Source organism: Chionomys nivalis, chromosome 15 (genome assembly GCF_950005125.1).
Source record: "Chionomys nivalis chromosome 15, mChiNiv1.1, whole genome shotgun sequence".
NCBI lineage: Eukaryota > Metazoa > Chordata > Mammalia > Rodentia > Cricetidae > Chionomys > Chionomys nivalis.
The window spans coordinates 21,477,061-21,496,970 of NC_080100.1; the positions used below are offsets into that span (position 1 = coordinate 21,477,061).

Below are 19,910 nucleotides of genomic sequence, written 5' to 3' on the forward strand. Positions count from 1 at the left end.
AAACAATATACATTATTGCTGTTGCTCTGGGTGCCTTCCAGAAAAAGAAGGTAAGATCCTATCGCTGAAGACATCACATACTTTGGACAGAGGACTTGGAAGAATATGTCTGGACTTGACCTGGAAGCCTCCTGGCTGAGGACTAGCCCCCATATCAGAGGAGCTCTTCAAGCTGACAAGAGAAAAAGTGGTCAGTAGTCCTATTAGGATGTAAAGCCTATGGACCACAGCAATGACCAGCATGGCAGAGATTCTGAAAGGACAATAGTGGTTCTGATATTCTGAGGGTAGCCAACAGCTGTGCAGTTGGACTTAAGACCGGATTGATAGGAGGGGATTTATGCTTGGCACTGTAAATGTAATCAAGCATTGGCTGACAAGGCATTAGACTCTAGGTGATAACTCACTGTTGCCACTTTCCTAAGCAATATCATGACTCACTCACTACACACGAGTGTAGCTCTCATCCCTCAACAAAGAAGCAGTAGAAGGAGGTCATTACAGAAAGCTGCAACTGAACAAAATGCAGAGCTCAGCTGGTAGTAGCATGCCTGCCCCCAATTAATGCAATTATAACCCCTCTGCCTAAGGCTCAGGGAACATTGTAGAGAGGGGGTGGTAAGATCGTAAGAGCCAGAGGACCAGGAATTCTGCTGTGAGACAGTCTCTCCCAGGAAAGTACAGAGAGCACGAAGTATGGCAGAGTAGGGAAGAAGGTTTGAATCCAAGAGGAGCTGGGGAAGTGTCAAGAGCAAATATAATCCTGATACATTGTATAAAAATCTCAAAGAATTAATACAGAACTAAAAACATTTAAAATCTCCATAAAATATTAAACATGCCCCCTTTTCATTCAGTTCTCCAATCTCCAATCTTTTTTTTGTTGTTTGTTTTGTTTTGTTTGTTTGTTTTTTTTCGAGACAGGGTTTCTCTGTAGCTTTCAAGCCTGTCCTGGAACTAGCTCTTGTAAACCAGGCTGGCCTCGAACTCCCAGAGATCCGCCGCCTGCCTCTGCCTCCCAAGTGCTGGGATTAAAGGCGTGCACCACCACTGCCTGGCTCAATCTCCAATCTTATCAGCAAATTTTTATGTAAAGGGATCTGTAAATTTAGAAATTTTTTAAAATGTGCTATAAAGTTTCTTTGTAGTGATAACAATAATAGTATAGTCAAGGCAGAACAAGGCACCTATAACCAACTCTTACCAGGTCCCAGGTCCCTGTGGACCACTGGCAGCAAAGGTGGCTGTTGCAGGGCATAGTGGAATCAGGTCTTTTTGTCCAGTCACAGAGGTCTCCTGGGCAAGATACTTCTCTCTCCTGAACACCACCTCCACAGGACCTAGAGCACTGGCACACAACACGGAGAGGCAGAGAACTGAGGCGGTGGAAAAGTCAACCATAAGAGCAAACTTTTTGGTGTCATTTTGGCTGCATGCTAGAGAACTTACTAATGGCGTTAGAACCTGGAGCCTCCTCACATGCCCCTTAAAGGACTGGTCTTTCGGAACAGATGCAGGGCTATCTCCCCAGCACAGAACAGACTGGATGTTATCTGGCGCAAGCTTTTGGTAACAAAAGTGTAAATTTTAGAATTTCAAATTTGTGATGATGGGACTGGAGAGACGGTAGAGCAGTTAAGAGCACTGACTATTCTTTCCAGAGGAATCAGGTTCGATTCTCAGCACCCACACAGTGGCTCAAACTGTCTGTGTCTCAAGTTCCAGGGAATATAATGCCTCTTCTGACCTCTGCAACCCATGGTATAGAGATATGGCTGCAGACAAAATACCTATCCACATAAATGCAAAATTTTTATATTTATTTTTATTAATTAATTTTCCCTGCTCAGTCATAGTTTCCCCTTTCCTCTCTCCCCCCTTCTTCCCCTCCCCCTCCCTCCTCAACCCCACCCCCATTCACTGCTCCTCTTTTTTCTTTAGAGAAGGGCAGGCCTCTCATGTATATCAGTCAGTCATGGTATATCAAGTTGCAGAAATTTTTAAACATATATGATTATTATCTCTGCCACCCTGCAAGGGTGACAGAAAAATGGGACAGTCTTCCTTTCCCACTATATAAAGTTTTAGAATAGAAGCTTCTTTTAGTTAGTAAAATTGATGGGCTTGGTGAAGACTGTGATACATGGATAGTAATACTCAGAAGATAAATTCAAGAGAACAAGATGGATTTCTGGAGGGACACATGTCTAAAAATGTCAGGTTGTTGCTTATCAGAATGTTTTTACATGATACATAGTCTTGATTGCATGATACTTCCAAGAGGAAACTAATTCACTAATAATCTTTGAAAAGTAGTGCAAAACCACCTTGAAGATGCCTGGCTATTACACAGTTACAACAATAACAAATGGTGGTTGTCTTATCAATGTCAAGTACATCTCTTGAGACACTATGTGTATGGTGGTATCACAGAAAACAGGAAAATTGTATACAATTAGCCACATATGCCCCCCCCCCCCAAAGACTTAACAGGTGGTCTTCAGAAAATTCCAGCTTTGAGAATCAACCTATATTCCTGTCCCGGATTTATTCAATCCATTTGTAACCCTATGTGAGGAGCAAAGTAGAATTCAATCTTTGGATTCTTGTGGCTCTGCATGTATACAGATGGATTCAGGGCCACTTGACCACGTAGAAGGAAAAGAAGATAAATATTACCGTAGCTCTGTGGCTCTCAGATTAGCAGTATCAGCATCTCTCCTAGAGGAGATTATATTATAGATTCAAAGTGTCCCACCCAAGAGCCCTAATTGGACCCCGTGGGCATCATCCTGACCGGAGGATTTTGAAGCATGCTAACAATTGACTAGCATGGATGTAGAGATGTCGTTACACATCAGCCCTTTAATTAGTCTGCGATGGCTGACATTTCCCAAATGGGCCCCAAATATTCTCATGACGGCAAGCCATTCAATAGAGCAACATGAAGACCGGTGAGTGTAAGCATCTAAAGTTGTATAATCTCTAAACTGCTCTGTGAGTTGTCGTATCTTCAAAGAGAAATCTTCCAACTTCATGCTTTTCTCAGAATAAACACATTTAGAAAGGTTGGTGGTAGGAGGTTTTGGGGAACAGGTTGATATTGGGGCTCCCCAGCTACTGAGGAAATACAGAGATAATCTTTTACATAATAGACCAGACCTGACTGGTAGATCATCATTGTAGAAGTGTTGAGTCAAGGTCTCGCTATATAGCCTTGGCAGGCTAGTGGCTCCATTAGTTCAGTATGTAAACCAGACTGGCCTCCAATTCATAGAGATCTGCCTTCCTCTGCCTCCCAGGTGCTGAACTTAAAGGCATGCGCCACTGCTCCTGACCTCTGAGCACTCATTAAAGACATGTGCCACCACTCTTGACCTCTGAGTACTCATTAAAAGCATGTGCCACCACTCCTGACCCCTGAGCACTCATTAAAGGCATGTGTTACTACTTCTGACCTCCGAGTACTCATTTCTGATTGCCTGAAAATGCTATTTCTCTTGACTTGGAAATCTCAACTTCTCTGTAATTTTTTTTTTCCCCAGCATTTGAAAGATTTAGGCTATACTTAGCATATGGGAGGAACTTGGAGGCCTAGCTCTATGCATGGCAGCCGCAGGTGCTCCATGTACTCTAGAGTTGAGTAACGAAGGGAAGGAAGGAAAATAGAGGACCATGTCCAACTGTCCTAAACTGCCCCAGGAAACACCACACAGTGGTTCTGAGACCTAGGAGTCAATTTGAATTAGTGGACAAGCATGAAGTAGGAAGTCCCAGGGGAGTCAACTTTCTGGGCTAAGTCTGTGTCTTCAGGTTGTGAAGCTCCCTGTTCTCTTTCTCAGTACATAGCGGGTATTCCTAAAGAAAGTTAAAGATTCAGTCTTTGTCCCTGGTTCACTCAGCTCTCACTGAGCCAAGTTCTATGGAGAGGTAGGCACAGATACTAGCTAGAGTCTGCCTAACATTTAAATAAATAGTGTATCATTTATTTTCTAGTTGTGTAACCTCAAGTATATTTTTCAACCTTGCTTAGTTAAAATTTCTTTATCTATAAAATGGAATGAATAAAGGGTACTGCCCACATCTCTGTGAGGTAACAGATAAAATACACTATGGACACACTCACATGACATTATAATCTTGGCTTCTCATCTTTGTCCTGTGCATGGGTATACTTAGAAGTATTATCTTAGCTATTGATTTATTTATCTACTGGGAAATGAAAAAATAACCTTTTCCCCCCATAGTCTAGACACCAGAATCCAGCAGAGACAATCCTCTCATTAAAGAGGCACACACAGTCTCTTTTCTTGATGCAAACAATCATCTGGGTATTTAATTGAGACAGGAATCTAAAACTATGTGGTGAGGGAAGGACCTCACCGTCACTCTCAGGTTGACTGAAGAAGGCTCAGACCCGTGTGCGAGGCTATTATAAACAGCTCGTCAAAGTAGTCTGTTTTGAATCATTTTATTGTGTTCCTATACCCAGCAGGGTCCCCAATTATCCAATATATCCATTGTGAGACTGAGTTCTTACAAAACTCTGCACTGTCACAGCTGAAACCATACCTATCATTTCCCAGTGGATTTCTTTCAGCTCCTGCGAGGGTTTGACCTGCTGTTTCTCCCATACTGTGTTGGGTCACTAAACGGAACTGAATCTCTGGCATGATTCCAGTGTGGTCCTCTCCCACTTCTAGACTTGTGTTAGTATGGCAACTCACGATCTATTAGACTCAAACTCTGGGACTCTGTATAATACGCTGTATAAGGCACCCTTTTGGGTGCATTACCTGACTCCAGGGCTCCACGCGCCATTCTTCACAAGGCTTCAGGTTACAGCTCATACTCAGCGGAGGAGGAAGGCCCGCCAGGAACTGGCAGTGAAATGGCCTCAGGCTCCGGTGGTGGTCCTGGTTGTCCATGCACTGGATCTCACGGATCTTGAAGCCTCCACTGCAGTTTCGGGAGCACTGAATGGAGAACAGAAGCAAAGACAGAACCTGAGTCCTTGGCATTAGGGCTCCATACCCCATTGTGGTGCAAGTTCCAGGCTCCTGGAGTGGACAAGTCATGACTAGTCTGCACGGACTCTGTTTTCTTTCATATTCATAGAGAGGCAATAACATAAGCAGATCTTCTGCTTAGGGTATCCTGGTGTCAAAAAAAACCATGTTTAGATGCATGAGAGTTTGGAATCTGTCAATAGTGGGTGAGCATCCCAGTTTCGTTTCTCACTGTTTATGAGCCTCTGTTGACTTTGTCGTTGAGCCTAAGATGACGTATTTATAAACTGGGATGTGTAACTGCCACCTCACAGGCTTCTAGAAGAATTGTGAACTTGTGGCAGTGGAGAACCTGCCCTGCCAGCACAGGGTACAGCCTGTGACACAACTGTGGAGTTGATTCTCTCCCTCCAGCTCAGATGGGCTCTGGGGATAGAACTCAGGTCATCAGGCTTGTGAGGTGATCTTCCCTTCCCACCGAGCCGTCTCATTACTTTTTAGAAAAGAGGTTTTCCTTAAATAAACCGTCTCCTTTATTGATTTCCATTCCTTCTCTCTCTGTAGCACAGCACTTAAAATGCAAAAGCTCTCATTTATTTTGCCCATGGGTTCTTCACCATCACTGCCATGGTGGAGGGACCCTATCTCCCCTGAGTGCTAGGACGGCAGATATGTGTCTCTGTGCCCAGCAATAGTGTGTTGTTATTCTCTCAATTCTTTACTGAGATTTCATTGACAATCTTGACTGAGAAAACGTGCCGCTGAGAAAGGAATGTATTCCTGGAGGATGGCTATACATTACCCTTTGATTCTCCTCTCTAATCAGGAAACATCATGCTCTCCTGGCTTTCACGGAAATTATCAGTGGAGGACTATGACTGAGCAGAAAATTGTCGCTCAAACCCTTTCAGTAGAAGATTCCAAAAATACTGCTCAATCTTCCCCCACTGTCCAGGAAGATTCACCAAGGTACCTGGGAAAACCTTGGCCTGCATCGTAGTGTGCTTTCTGTTGCTATAATAAAAATGTCCTGCGAAAAGCAACTGAATCAAGAGAGAGTTTCTTTTGGCTATAGTTGTAGATTCCAGGCCACGTAACAGGATTCACAGTTGCAGGATTCCGAGGGAGCTGGTCGCATCCCATGCTCGAGAAGCAGGGAGGAATGGTGTGCTCAGTTAACTTTCTCTTGTTCTGCAGTCTAGAAGCCACCCTAGGGAATGGTGCCACCCACAACAGAAGGGTCTTCCCGACTCAGTTAATTGTGATAACCTCACAGGCATGCCTAAGAGGCTCTCTCCCAGGTGATTCTAGACTCTCTCAAGCCATCACCACTAAACACCACAGCCTGTAACCCAGGAAGACATGGACCCTCATGACAAAGGGGCAGATGGATGGTCTCATGCCTCCAGAAATCAAGTATGGTCAACACTAGCCAGAAACCTTCAACAAAACACACATTTAAAACTTTATCTTTTTTCATACATTAAGCAAAAATAAAAGTAAATGAATAAAAATATCTGCTTGTTTGTTTATATAAAAGCAAATACATAAATATTTTTTATTTATCCAAAATAAATAAATAAAAGTAAAAAAAAGTAGTTGCTACTTTAAAGTTAATTAGTTTGTTTGTTGTTTATTTATTTATCTATTTTTGATTTTTCGAGACAGGATTTCTCTGTAGCTTTGGAGCCTGTCCTGAAACTTGCTCTGTAGACCAGGCAGGCTTTGAACTCACAGAGATCTGCCTGCTTCTGCCTGCCTAAGTGCTGGGATTAAAGGTGTGTGCCATCACTGACTGGCTAAAATTAGCTTTATTAAGAAAAGGAAATTTCACAAGAAACAAGTATAAAATGGGATTTTATTTTCTTTCTTTTTTTTTTTTTCGAGACAGGGTTTCTCTGTGGTTTTGGAGCCTGTCCTGGAACTAGCTCTTGTAGACCAGGCTGGTCTCGAACTCACAGAGATCCGCCTGCCTCGGCCTCCCGAGTGCTGGGATTAAAGGCGTGCGCCACCACCGCCCGGCCGGGATTTTATTTTCTTATGGTCTATTTGTTGCTACAAATCACTGTTACCAAATACAGTTTCCAAAATAGCATGCTTCTGTTGTAGAAAGCATATTCACACAGTTAATGGGAAATGAAATTTACTAACAAGCTATAGGCAGTCACAAGGAAGACCCTCACGGACTCTATGCCTCTGTTTAGTTTTTAAGGGGCATCACTTTTTATCAGCAAGGCAGAAGTGGCAGTGTATTGACGTCACTTCACTCCTCAAGCCACTGTGCTTTTGTGTGCAGAAGGTCAATTGCTGCATTCCTAATAAGGAGCCTGTGGGACAACTGAGGACAGGAGTCAGGCTCAACCGAACAGGAAAACTGGCTAATGCTCTGTCAAAATCAAGTAAGCCTGATAGTTTTCCAGTTACAATGTCAGGTGCATTAACTGAAGTGTTTTCCAAACCAAATCAAGTTACAATCAAGCAACCAACAACAAAACAAACAAACAAACAACAAGAATATCATCAAAACTATTCTCTTTTTGCATGGATTTTTTGGTTTGGTGGTGGATAAGTGCAAAAAGCACATTGGGTACAGAAAACATGAAATTTAATCTAAGGCTCCAGAGCTTCTGTTCAAATGCCTGTCCTAACTATAGAAGTTCATTGAGCTGTATAGACTTTGGGTCTGGCTAATTTTAGTGTGTGATGTTTTTATTTATTTGCATTTCTTGTAATGAGTTTACAAAATTAAAGAGAATAAAAATATCTTTATTATTGGACTCATTGATAGAAATAAAATGGAATGTCCACCTCTTCTTTTTGGGGGTAGTTTTTGTTACGTCCCGCTAGCCAACCAGGCAGTGGGGTGGGGGTGCGGAGCAGCTGCAGCTTACATCATAACCTGCTTCCGGGTATAAAGCCTCTCCACTGTCACTACAGCCTGTGTGCTTCCCTGAACGACACATGCACTTCTCAAAAGTGTTCAGCTGTCATAATTCTTTCTCTTGTTCTCTTGCCTGTTCTGTCTGTCTGCCTCTCTTATGTCCCCTCTCCAACATGACCTTTTGCTCTTTTGTCCCACTCCCAATAAATCCCTTGCCCCAGACCCCTGGCGTGTGGCATGTCATCTCAGTGGCAACCTTGGCAGGGCCTGCCAGAGGAACCCATTTCGCAGCTTTAGCATTACAGTTTTGATTTGTGCCATCTTCTTCACATTGGATTTGTATCATCTTCAGAGACATATAATAAGGAAGTTAGGGAGTACAGGGTCAGGAGGTCACCACAGAGCATTTCATTATGACCCTGGCACCAAGTGGCTGCATGAGTGTGGATGAATAACTTCTCTAAGACACTGTTTTTCCACGGATGTCAAAATAAGGATAAGCTGGTGGTTAAATGGTACTAACATTCCCAAGCGTCAGAAAGAAGCATGGATCACTACAGTTGAATTTGAGAACCCAAAGTTTCTGGCCAAATACTAAGCCAGACTATAGACTTTAAAAGAACGTCTTCCTTTTTATTTTTTTTCCTTTGCTAAACACATTCACAAGACCTTTAAGATCAAGTAGTGATTGAATGACATACATTGAACTTGATAGATTCTACAAACATGAAGACACACAGCTGGGTTGGTAGAGAAGAGGAACATGTATCTGGGAGGAGTCAGGTGGTGAATATGATCAGAATAAAATGTATGAGTTTCTCAAATAATTAATAAAACCATTCCTAAAATTTTCATCATCCCTCTGGTCCCCCACTTCCTTTCTTTCCTTTTATTAAACAGTTAGCATGTTCCAAGCTCTGCATCTGTAATGCAAGTGCTTTGTAATGGTGTGCTGAAGAGATTTACATCAATAAAGAACAGATCATATTCCGTAAGTATCCAAGACCTCATGATGTTACAAAGAAGGGGTGGTTAGCGTCACCCCACAAACGGAGGAAAGGCTTTAATAAAGGAGGGGAGCTTAGGCTAAATCTTCAAAGTAGGTGCTGAAGGCAAAGTAGAGTGGGGGCACAGAAGTGAAGAGCATGACAGGCACAGAGGCCCACACTGCCGTGCAGCATGACTCTCTGCCAGCAGCAGGCTGGTCAGAGTGTGAGACGAGGGTAAGGGAGGGCAGAGAGATAGTCAGAGGCCACCGTGGAGGGTCTTGTGGTCTGTACATCAGTAGTCCTGGGCTGAAGCTTTCTGTGGCCCTAATTGCACGAGATGACTAGATTTGTATTCTGTTGCTTCCAGCTATTTTTTTCCTTAGTCATCTCTAAATTTAATATGCGTACTGGTGTAAAAGACGTCATGCTTTAAAAACAGAATAAATTATTAATATATCCAGGGTCAAATAAATGCATATATTTTCAGTGTATCATCCACTTTCTTGCCACTCAGTTTTGCTTCCTGGGGATGAAAATACCTCTCTGATATATAATTCTACGTGTCGGCTTTTATGCATTAAATTTTAATATAAGTTTCTAGGAAAGTGGTTTGGATGGAAAAAGGGGTCTATTTGTATTTAGTAAGGCAAAGGCTATAGCCCATCTTATGCATTTGTAAAGCATTCAGCTCTATAAAATGTAGCAAATACCATAGAAACCCTGCAACTCAAAAGATGTGCGAACCTGAACCAGAATAAGACCAAGTCATTAACAATCTATGAGGCCGGATGCTTCCAGGTTAGGCTGCAGTTGCCTCTCGTTTTTAGCAAAACTCAGGATGATGAAGTCAACTATTGCTAAAAGAAAATTGCCCCAAGAGGGCGGGGGCGGGGGGGGGGAAGATGGTAAACTGTTTGATTTAATTCCAAAGAGGACAATGCTTAATTCAAGAAACACAGCAGGGTGACTGTCAAGTCAGCGGTTGGCAGAAAGGAAGCAACACTGTCAGGAAGTGTGTGGGATTGCAAACCACAGGTGCACTGGGTGTCAGCCCCACCGGAGGGGTCTTCGGGAGCATCTTTGGAACACATTGCATTTCTCTCATCATTTCCATGTCCCCCAGAATTCATTCTGAAATCCGTGTGTGTTACGCTGCTGCTGAATGTATTTATTATGCGGTGTTTCTTCCCGTCTGCAATGCATGGATAGTTTCTCGGAACTGAGACTATGCAGAATGAGCTTCATAACCAAGTGGGTTAGGAGAGGAAAGACTCCAAATCTCAGTTTCCTCCAAAACCTCAACGGAGATTATAAATTCTTTGTTAAGTTAGTAACACAATGGTTTTTGAAAGCTCCAGCACCAGACACCTGAGGGTCTTGGTGAGTGCTGGCAGCTGCTGGTGACCGAAAGTTCATGGAAGTTCATGGAAAGTTGAGCACTTGGCTTAGCACTGGGCAAACAGCTTCTCTAGGCAGTACTCCTCTGACAGGATTCACCTGTCCATCGGCCTCTTGCTCCAAGTCCAGGAACAAACACCGAACAGCCACTTCCGGACCTTCACTATTTACCTCAGTCTTGCCTAGAGCTTTTCAATTTTGAATAGGCTCTTTGGCATTTATTGTTGTTTTGCTCACTGTTTGAATTCAGGATGTTTCTCAAAGGTACATGTGGGAAAACCTCGTTCCCCAGTATGGTGCTGTTTGGAGGTGGCAGAAATTTTAAGGAGTGGGAGGTCTCCTGGTTGCTGGGCAGTTGCCCTTGAAAGGGATGCCGCTTGTCTTTTCTGTATTTTGCCTTCCCAACACCAGGGGGCGGCATTGCTTCACCACATGCTTCCTACCATGGCTGCCATAGCCCAAAGCAACGAGATCAGCTGGTCATGGATCAAATCCTATAAAATCGTGGGTTAAAAATAAATCTTCTATTTTTAGAAATTGATTATCTCAGGTATTTATTGTAGTGGTAAAAGCAAACAAATAAACCTTTCGATCCTTATACTATCTCCTAAGTTAAGTAGAGCAATATAATCTAATTTATTACTGAAGTGGGAACATTAACCTTCCAAAGAGGCTACGATCAGTATACAAACTAATTAGTGTGCACAATTCCCAGCGCACCACTGCCTCTAGGATGGTTTCATTTTCTTGGAGTCTTGCTATGCAGTCCTTGCTGCCTTTGAACTCACTATGAGGTTCAGGCTGGACTCAAATTTAGGACAATCCTGCTCCAGCATCTCCAGCTGGGGATAACAGCTATGCACCACCATACCCAGCTTGCCTCCAGGACTCAGTTCTGTGGCGATATGCCTTCCCTAGCTCATGTGCGTGGCAAGCTTAGGACTAGAATCTTGACTTTGTTTCAATCAGGTTAATGCAGAGAGAGGAAGAAAGTCACTTCAGGAAGCTATCTCTAGATACTGGGAAGACAGAAATCTAAACCTGCAACCTTGTTTCCTGTTGGACATGTGACAAATGGATATAGACATGTAACAGGCTTGGTCATGAGAAGGGTGCCGGGAGAGGCATAAGTCAGCAAAGCCACATCGATCTGGACAGGAATCATGTGTTCGGTGACCCCCAGAGAGTAACTGGTATGACGCCTGTGGGCACAGGGAAGATGGCACCACAGCCTGGGGTCTAAGGAACTGAAGTGCCCTGTGTTTGGGTAGAGATCTATAAACTAATGTAGAAGGGTTGGTGTAAAGTTGAATTCTTAATTCTGAGAAAGTCTCTGAAAAACATCAAACTATCAACTGGGAAAGTCTAAACTCCTGGTGGATAGAGGAGAGAGGATTCTGGCCAAACCCCAGATAGAGCTCCCGAATCCTTCATTTGGGATGTTCCAATGGCTAGAATGCCTCAGACTTGACCTTTTTGAGGGAGAAGCCCTTTCACTTCTCCATCTTCTCCTGTCATTAAATTCCCATGGAAATGATTATTCTCAGGGGCAGGTGAATGGAATTTGGGGACAAGGGCAACACTTGGCAAAGTCTGAGAAATGAGACATTTCTTTAGATACTTTTGGGTATGAAAGATAATTCATAGGCAAGTAGTTTATATTTTTATCCTGGGTCTGTTATTGGTTGGAAGGAAAAAACAACAACAAACGAGTGTGAATTTATCCTTAAAGACATATAGTACCAATGCAGAGAAAGGGAGGTTGGGAGGAGTCACTAGAATGCACAGTGATTTTCTCCAGGAATGAGCCCCATCCTCCTTTGGGGAACAGGTCATAAGGTATATCAATGACATTTATGCCCCTGTCTGAAAGTAAGTCTACCTAATGGGTAAGTCTATCCAATGAGACACCTTATGGTCTTCTTTTGGGATATGAGCTGTCTGCCAGATGAAGGAACTAACATCTAGAGGTTCACAAGCTTCTGCAGACTTTCTAGGTAGCCCCCCAAGTCTTAGAGTCTTGGGAATCTGGTGTATTGAAGAAAGAACAAGAATCCACGGAAGCCTAGAGCTGGGTCTTAGTGGAACAAGAAAGGGGTATCCATAGCTCACACCTGCTTTTGCTACCTGCCTGACCCTCAACTCTGCCATTGAGTACTGTGTCTCCCAAGGGCTGGCTCAACTCTGGTTCAGGATGATGGGCAGGTGGCCTGACTGGGTACCTTTGAAGCACCTGGATTAACCTGAAGACTTGACGCATCCCTTTCACTAGAGATCAGGTAGAGCAAACACTGACTTGAGTAACAGCAGATTAGAAATGGTTATAAAACACCATCAGTATGGGAAATATGCTTTTGAGGCAGGGTTTCATGTAGCTCAGGCTGGCCCACAATTTATGCTATAGCTCACAATGACTCTTAACTCATGATTCTATCTTCTTGGTTCCACATATGCTGAGATTACAGATATGTACTATCATGTCTAGTCTTGGGAAATATTTTTTAATGTTCAGATTTGTAAATGGAGACTGTGCTTTGTTTCCTGGCCACCCAGACCAGAGCAATCATACAAAACTATATTAATTATAACACTGCTTAGTCAATGGTTCAAATTAGCCCATCTCTATCAATCTGTGTAATGCCACAAGGCTGTGGCTTACTGGTAAGGTTCCGGTGTCTTTCTCCTTCAGCAGCTACATGGCATCTGCCTGATTCTGCCTTCTTTCTCCTTGCATAAATTTAGTTTTTCCACCACCTATATTCTGCTCTGCCAAAGGCCAAAACAGATTATTTATTAACCAATGGTAATAAGACATATTCACAGCATACAGAGGGGAATCTATATTACAGATTATTTTTTAAACCATCGTCATCATGATGAGTAGTAGTAGTATTTGCTATGTGTATGTGTGTGCACATGTGAAGACATCAGCTCCCCAGGAGCTGGAGCTACAGATAGTGGTGATCCATCCCATGTGGGTGCCGGGAGTTAGACTCAATTCCTCCGTATGAATGGAAATCACTCTTAACTGTTGAACCATATCTCTCACCTCTCTCTAGATTATTTTTAATGCTTTCTTTTCATTTTAGCCAAATGAAACTGTTTTGTGAGGAGCCATCGAGCCATGAATTAATTATATAAGTGGCGAGGGGTAATTTTTCATCGTACAATTATAATTTTCATACAATGCAAAATTAAGATAATAGAGAAATATTGTGCTGCATGTTGGAGAAAGCAACTAATTTTGAAAACTTAATGTTTTGTCCCAGCTTATCTCATGACAGTAAGGACACACAGGTAAAAATCTGTGGGTTAATACAAGTCTGACTTCAAGGCACTGTATAACTTAGAGTAAGCTGATGTCTGGTAGCATCTGTGCTTCTTAAAAGAGGCAGAAGGGAGGAGACCTTGACCAAGGAAACACCTTTAGCAAGTGTTTATGCAAGACCCAGCCCTTCCCCTGGAAACAGCCTCATAGGTTACCTTGCTCCAGTTGCCCACTCGCCAGCCAGCACAGGGGCGGAGGTGGCACTTCTTAGCAGGGTCTGGCCTCTGAATGGCTGCGCAGTCAGCCTTCATTCCGGTGCTACACTCCACGCTCCTCCAGTAGGCCCCCAGCCCGCAGGTGGTGGAGCACTGCAGCAGGAAGGAAGCAAGAAGGTAAATGGAAAACTTTGTTCATGTGTACTCATCACCCGGACCCTGGAGTCAAAGGTTTCCTGTCCCCAGGAGCTAAGGTTGTCCTGGATATGGGTTACACACACAATCTGAATGTCTGGCTGAGTGGTTTAAAATGCACAGCTTTAATGTACAGCTGCAGTTGGGGATCACCCAGCTGTATATGGAAGGAAAGCCCCGTGCAAATGAAAACATGCTTTTGCTTGATCAGGTGACTGACACAAACACCTGGGCGGTAAGCATATTGCTATATTTCATACCACTCCAGTCCAGCATGGATGTCAGATGTGAGCAGTGACTTTTATCCACTTTCTTTCAGAGGTGTCAATTAGTATTATTATGGGATAGACAAAGACACCGAAGCTTAATGCTGCCTTGTCCATGGAGGACTATGGGGCGTTCTTCCTCCAGACCTTACACTGTACATTCTGGTGGCGCCTCTCAAACTCCAGCATCTCTAGGTAGAATCCAGGAACCCTGCTAAATGTGGATTCTCATCAGTCAGTATCCGTGCTAGCACTGCGATGCTGCATTTTTACCAAGTTCCCAGAAGATGCTGATGCTGTTGCCTCTCAGACCACAGCTGGAGCTGGAGAGAAGTGACAAAATGCTGCCTGTCACTTCTTGCTCCGCCGGCAGGGAACCTTTTCCATAGGTAGAGCGCCTTTGTCTCAAGCTGTTCCCAGTCACTGATAGGGATTCAGTATCACAAGTTTAGCTCGTGTTCACCTTGAAGATTACACAGTTTCTCCCCGTTGGTCTTTTTCTCTCCTTGCATCCTCCTTCTTGCTTACCCTTGGGAAGGGGTTGTTTCTGAATCCATAAAACACAGCTCTGAGCATATTTATAAGAGAGTTTCTTTTGATAAATTATATAAATCAAGAGCAGCCTTATGCTTCCTTGGCTACACATTTGCCCTCCATATAATTTTGTGCTTCATCTGGTGCACATTTTGGTATTATATAGTGCACACACACACACACACACTCATACACATATATTCACATTTAAATCTTAGATGAAATGTAGAATCACAGAAAGGGAAAAGTTGAACATACCAAATGTCATAATCTTATTTCAATGTATTTATAGAGGAACTCTCCCATCTTTAAAATTCTTTAGGGCTTGATCTCTATCTTTCCTGTTTCTCTTTGAACATCATTGCACATCTCTACAGTAGAGACAATGGCATCTGATGTGTAATTACCATCTCATGCATGAAGTCCACTAACATTCTCCGTCGTTCACACTCACACTCTCTTAGTTTCTCTCACCAAGAGATGGAATCGCTTTTTTCAGCCATTAAGTGAAGGCCATTCTTGTGACTTCTTTTGGCTAATATGGAGGCTAATGACATGCTAGTTACCGTGTTTGCTTCCCGCTCCTGCTGCAGACTCTGCTTTTGCCGTGAACATGTGCCTGGGTTGCACATCAGAGGAAGAGAGCTGACAGGAAAGAGAACTAGACGACACAGCTGAAGCTACCCCAGGCTGGCTTTCAACTGACCTCCAGCAGGAACTCAAGAGGACAAGCTGAGGTGGAAAGAACCTCCTGGCGAGGGTATAACTTTGTGGTGAACAATCACAGTTCTGCTGTTTGCCGGCTGTGGGAGCCTTTGCCGTTCGTCAAGCCCAGAGAACTGGCGACAACAATAGGGTCCCCCCCATGTTGGGTTGCTCTGAGGAACGGAAATTACTCACACATACTACCTTGCAAAGGTCACACAGACAGTAAGTACGCTGTGTTATTAACTTAATATTGTGACATAAAAGGAAAAATAAAAGTTAGGCAAGCCTGGGAAAGTTGCTAATGAGATCACATTGCCAGGCTAGTAATGATCTCATTAAATCTCCAGAGATGCCATAGTTCCTTGGGCCATATTTATGCTACAAATTATATATATTATTTCTGGAGCTTGGAGTTTGGTCCTTCTCGCCAGAATTGGCTTAATTCTCTTTGACAGTTTCTATTTGGGCCTCCTGCAACAGTCCAAAGTAAAGCTGACAAGAGGAAATCCACAGTTTGTAGAAAAAGCAAAAAAAAAAAAAAAAAAAAAAAGAAGAAGTTTGGAAAAGGGAAAGAATGGAGGCCCTCGGACCAGTGGTGAGGCAGAGTCAGGTGTTCTGGCAAAGCTACGCACTGAGGGACCTGCATCCCTAACTACTGAACTACTTTGGGCTGGGGGATCCTTCCTTATTAAGGACTTCCCTGATCACTGTAAGCATTTTTGTAATTGCTGGTTCTCAGATATTAAATATGATCATTACTTAATAACAAACAGAACCAGGCCCATTAACTTTCAAATCCCTTCTATCCAAAGACTAGAAACTTCGAGGCCTTCAATTAGCAGGAAAGAAAAAGGGAATGACAAAATTGATGAGTTTATCCGACTTCAAACAGTATTAGAGCTTGTTTTCATGGGGGAGAGGAAGATTAGTTTCAGTGGTGATTCTCTGGTTTCTGAGATAACGTAATCAAGAGAGAAGTGGTCTATTGTCCTGAGGGACAACCAAAAGAAACAGTTTCAGAAGTGGTGGGCTCAGGGACCATCGGATGCTCAAAACCCAAGGCTTCCATTCTGAAGTCTGACTTTCTCTGGCAAACAAATACATGAAACATTTTATCTGAAAAATACATAAAAGGAGTAGTCCCTACGCCCTGCCATGTAAGGGACCCCTGCCAAGTAGAGAACTCTAATTTTCACTTATATTCTTGTTGCTATCACGATTCAGTTCCTCTTCTGTAGACAAACTACTTACAATCAGCAGCTCTGGTGACGGTAACACTGTTATCAATCTGTTGGTTAACTCTGATAAATTCAAGATGATAATTATTTTTGTCAAAGTCTAATAACATTTGAGTCTAAATACATTGTGCCTTGATTTACTATAATCAAAATGTCTTAACCTGTAGGATCAAAAGTCATTATAGTTTATGTCTACTCCATTATTTTTTAGTTTTCTTAGATATAGTCATTTCTTATTGAATTAATTAACGTTCATCAGCCGAATAGCATCTATTGACTTCTAATACCAACACGACAAATCACTGCAACACATTTCAATTTAGCAATTACACAGCTGCCTTGCAATTTGAGGATGGATAAAAACATAAGAAGATTGGTCATCCTGAAACAAGTACTTGACTGTAGTATTTTTTTTCTTAGTCACATGATATCATTATACAGCCCAGGATGACCCAGAACTTGCTATGAAGCCCAAGAGGGCTTTGAATTCACAATCTTCCTGCCTCTGCCTCATGAGTGCTAGAATCACAGGCACCTTTGTTTGTGCTTGTTTCTCAAGACAGAGTTTCTCTGTGTAGTCCTGCCTGTCCTGGAATGTGCTCTGTAGGCCAGGCTGGCCTCAGACTTAGAAATCTGCCTGTCCCTGTCTCCCAAGTGCTGGGACTAAAGGCATGAGCCACCACCGCCTGGTCACAGGCATCTTTTAAATAAAACTTTCTTATTGTTTCTGGATGAGGAGGGCTGTCCATCCTTACTAATAATCCTAGTGTAGGGCTCTCCCCAGTTACTGGGCTATCCTTCTAAGGGGTCATCCCTCATAACACAGCTTCCATGTAAGTACTAAGCCTGTCCTCCCCAATGTCATCCATGACCTGCCAATGACCAAGTAGACTCACTCTTAACTATAAACAGTGCCACAAGTCTTCGAGTAAGTCTTACATAACAGATTATTCCTTATCAGACTCAGGTCTTTAAAACATGACTGTTCTCTAGGGTGTCACTGCTGGGCCACAGGTCTTTAAGTGTATAGGTAGTTTGGGGATAGCCTCACTCATTTTCAAGGCTCTATCAACCCATTGATCATGGCTGCCAAATTATCTCTCTAGCTATTACCTTCTTCAAGAACCCCAAACCCATATACACAAAAGCACCCTAGTTATACTTGGACATCTCAGAGGCACCCCTAATGAAATTCCATCAGCTCAAGCCACACCCACTGAATTGCTTTGGCACAGGAAGATGGCAGCCTCTGTCTTTGTTACTTGGGGTATGGCATGATTTTAGAAAGAAAGACACATTTTGAGAAGGCTATTTGGAAAGAGATGATTCTAAGAAACCCTGAGAATGTCAAACTTACTTGAAAATTTCCACACTGGATCAATGGTAGTGATATTGTAGGGGCCATTTGCGGTTTTGTTGTTGATGCTGTTGTTTGTTTTTTACTCCAAAAGTAACCAAAAGGTGCCCTCTATGTTATTACAAAATTCTTGTGGAATATATTATTTTATCATCTGTCAACTTAAGGTTATTACATAAGTGACATTGCTTGTATATGTAATACGAGCAAAGGCACAACAAATAAAACCAAGGGCACAGAGGATGCTAATGTTTTCTCATTTGCAACGGGAGGGATTTCCGGTTCTCAACCATCTATCTGAGTTCAAATCCCTGTTCCTTCACTTAGTGGGTATGATTTTAGTTACTTCACCTCCCTCAGCCTCGCCTCTAGTTTGTCATTAATCTTTTCGGGCCTCAGGAAGTATTGTAGTAGATAACTCATGTTAATTAGCTTAAAATTATACTTCTAACCCGCCTTCACCCTTTGTTTTCACAGTCAGCTCTTGTGCTTACAGTCCTCAAGAACTTATCAGGCAGGACTGTGAGTAAAACACTTGGCTTAGGAGACGCATCTTTCTCCCTTCAATAAATTAGATTACTAGGAGCACAAACACCTTTTTATCTCTGAAGCTTGGCTTTTGTGAATAGAGATAAGCGGTTGAATCATCAAGGAAAAATGTGATAACTCGCTTTAGAAACAAACACACATCCAAGGGAAAACACAGTTCAAATGCCAAGAATTACAAATTTGGTACAGAAACTTCGGGAGTTTTGAATTTACCCATATGCTGCTGGTAAAGTCAGCACCGTGACCCACAGAGGCTCTATAATTTACACAAAAGGACACTATGCCCTTAGTTTGTGTGTTGGTGCTAGAATTCGGCATAGAGACAGGAGGTTAGAGTGAAAAAGTTCATCATCACATTGAAATGCGAGGTCTTTAGCTATTAGTATCTATGTTTCCTATTTGTAAATCAGTGTATGCTGAATAGACAGCATCCACTATCTAGGAAGGCCAAAGGGAAAACAATAAGAGACCGTACATGAGAGTGTTCTAGAAATTAGCATGCCTTGTAAATTGCTGTTACTATATTTTTGTTCTTATAGGAACAGCTATTATATACTAGATATTCATAATTAACTGCTCTAGCTTCACTCCCTCTAGAAAAGAAAATAAGACATAAATTGCAGAAAAAACTGAATTATTTGAATTTGTGATTACATAATTTTATAAGTTCACATACTAAACTTTAATTGAATTTCCAAATTAAAATAGCTAAAAAATTACTTTGGTGCCTCAGAAGGATGTTCCTAGTTGTAGAAATAAAACAAAAATTCAAACAAATATTTAGTCAAATATCTAAAGCATGAAAATAACGTCCAAAATTTTACTACAATGTTTATTTATTCTTAGATATTGTGAATGTTTTAAAGAGGCCACTCAAAGAAAGATAATTAGATAATGAAGTGGGTGCCTAGCTCTGTCAATAGTCAGGTAATGTTTGTGATATGTAATTATATATTAATAAAGCAGTTTAGGTGTATCACAGGTAGAAAAGGGACCTTTTGGTAGATATTTCCTCTCAAGCTTGTTTTGACCGCACAAATAAAAGATACTAAGTATTCATCTAAAATCAAAAGATATTGATCCCTTGATACTAGAATAGGATACTTGTACTTGAATATAAATAATTATTGACATTGTAAGCTATATAATTCTTTTAGAAAGTTTGTCTCAGGTTTCCATTCCAATTATGATTACGTCATAAGTTCAAACAAAGTCTGAGCATTAGCTCTCTGGTGGAATGTGAGGACAGGTCCTTACAGCTGTCCCTCATCAGAGACCTCTGGAGTGCACAGCTGGAAGGGAC

The 19,910-nt window shown here is 42.2% G+C and overlaps 1 protein-coding gene across 1 annotated transcript in view; it reads right to left on the reverse strand.

The window, feature by feature from the left end:
• Window positions 1-19,910, reverse strand: part of Adamts12 (ADAM metallopeptidase with thrombospondin type 1 motif 12) — a 229,743-nt gene that overhangs the window by 9,652 nt on the left and 200,181 nt on the right. Inside the window, exons 20-22 of the mRNA XM_057789662.1 lie at window positions 13,761-13,913; window positions 4,797-4,976; window positions 1,205-1,348 (exon numbers count right to left, since the gene is read on the reverse strand). Of these exons, the coding sequence (XP_057645645.1) occupies window positions 1,205-1,348; window positions 4,797-4,976; window positions 13,761-13,913 (477 nt within the window). The remainder of the gene's footprint in view (window positions 1-1,204; window positions 1,349-4,796; window positions 4,977-13,760; window positions 13,914-19,910) is intronic.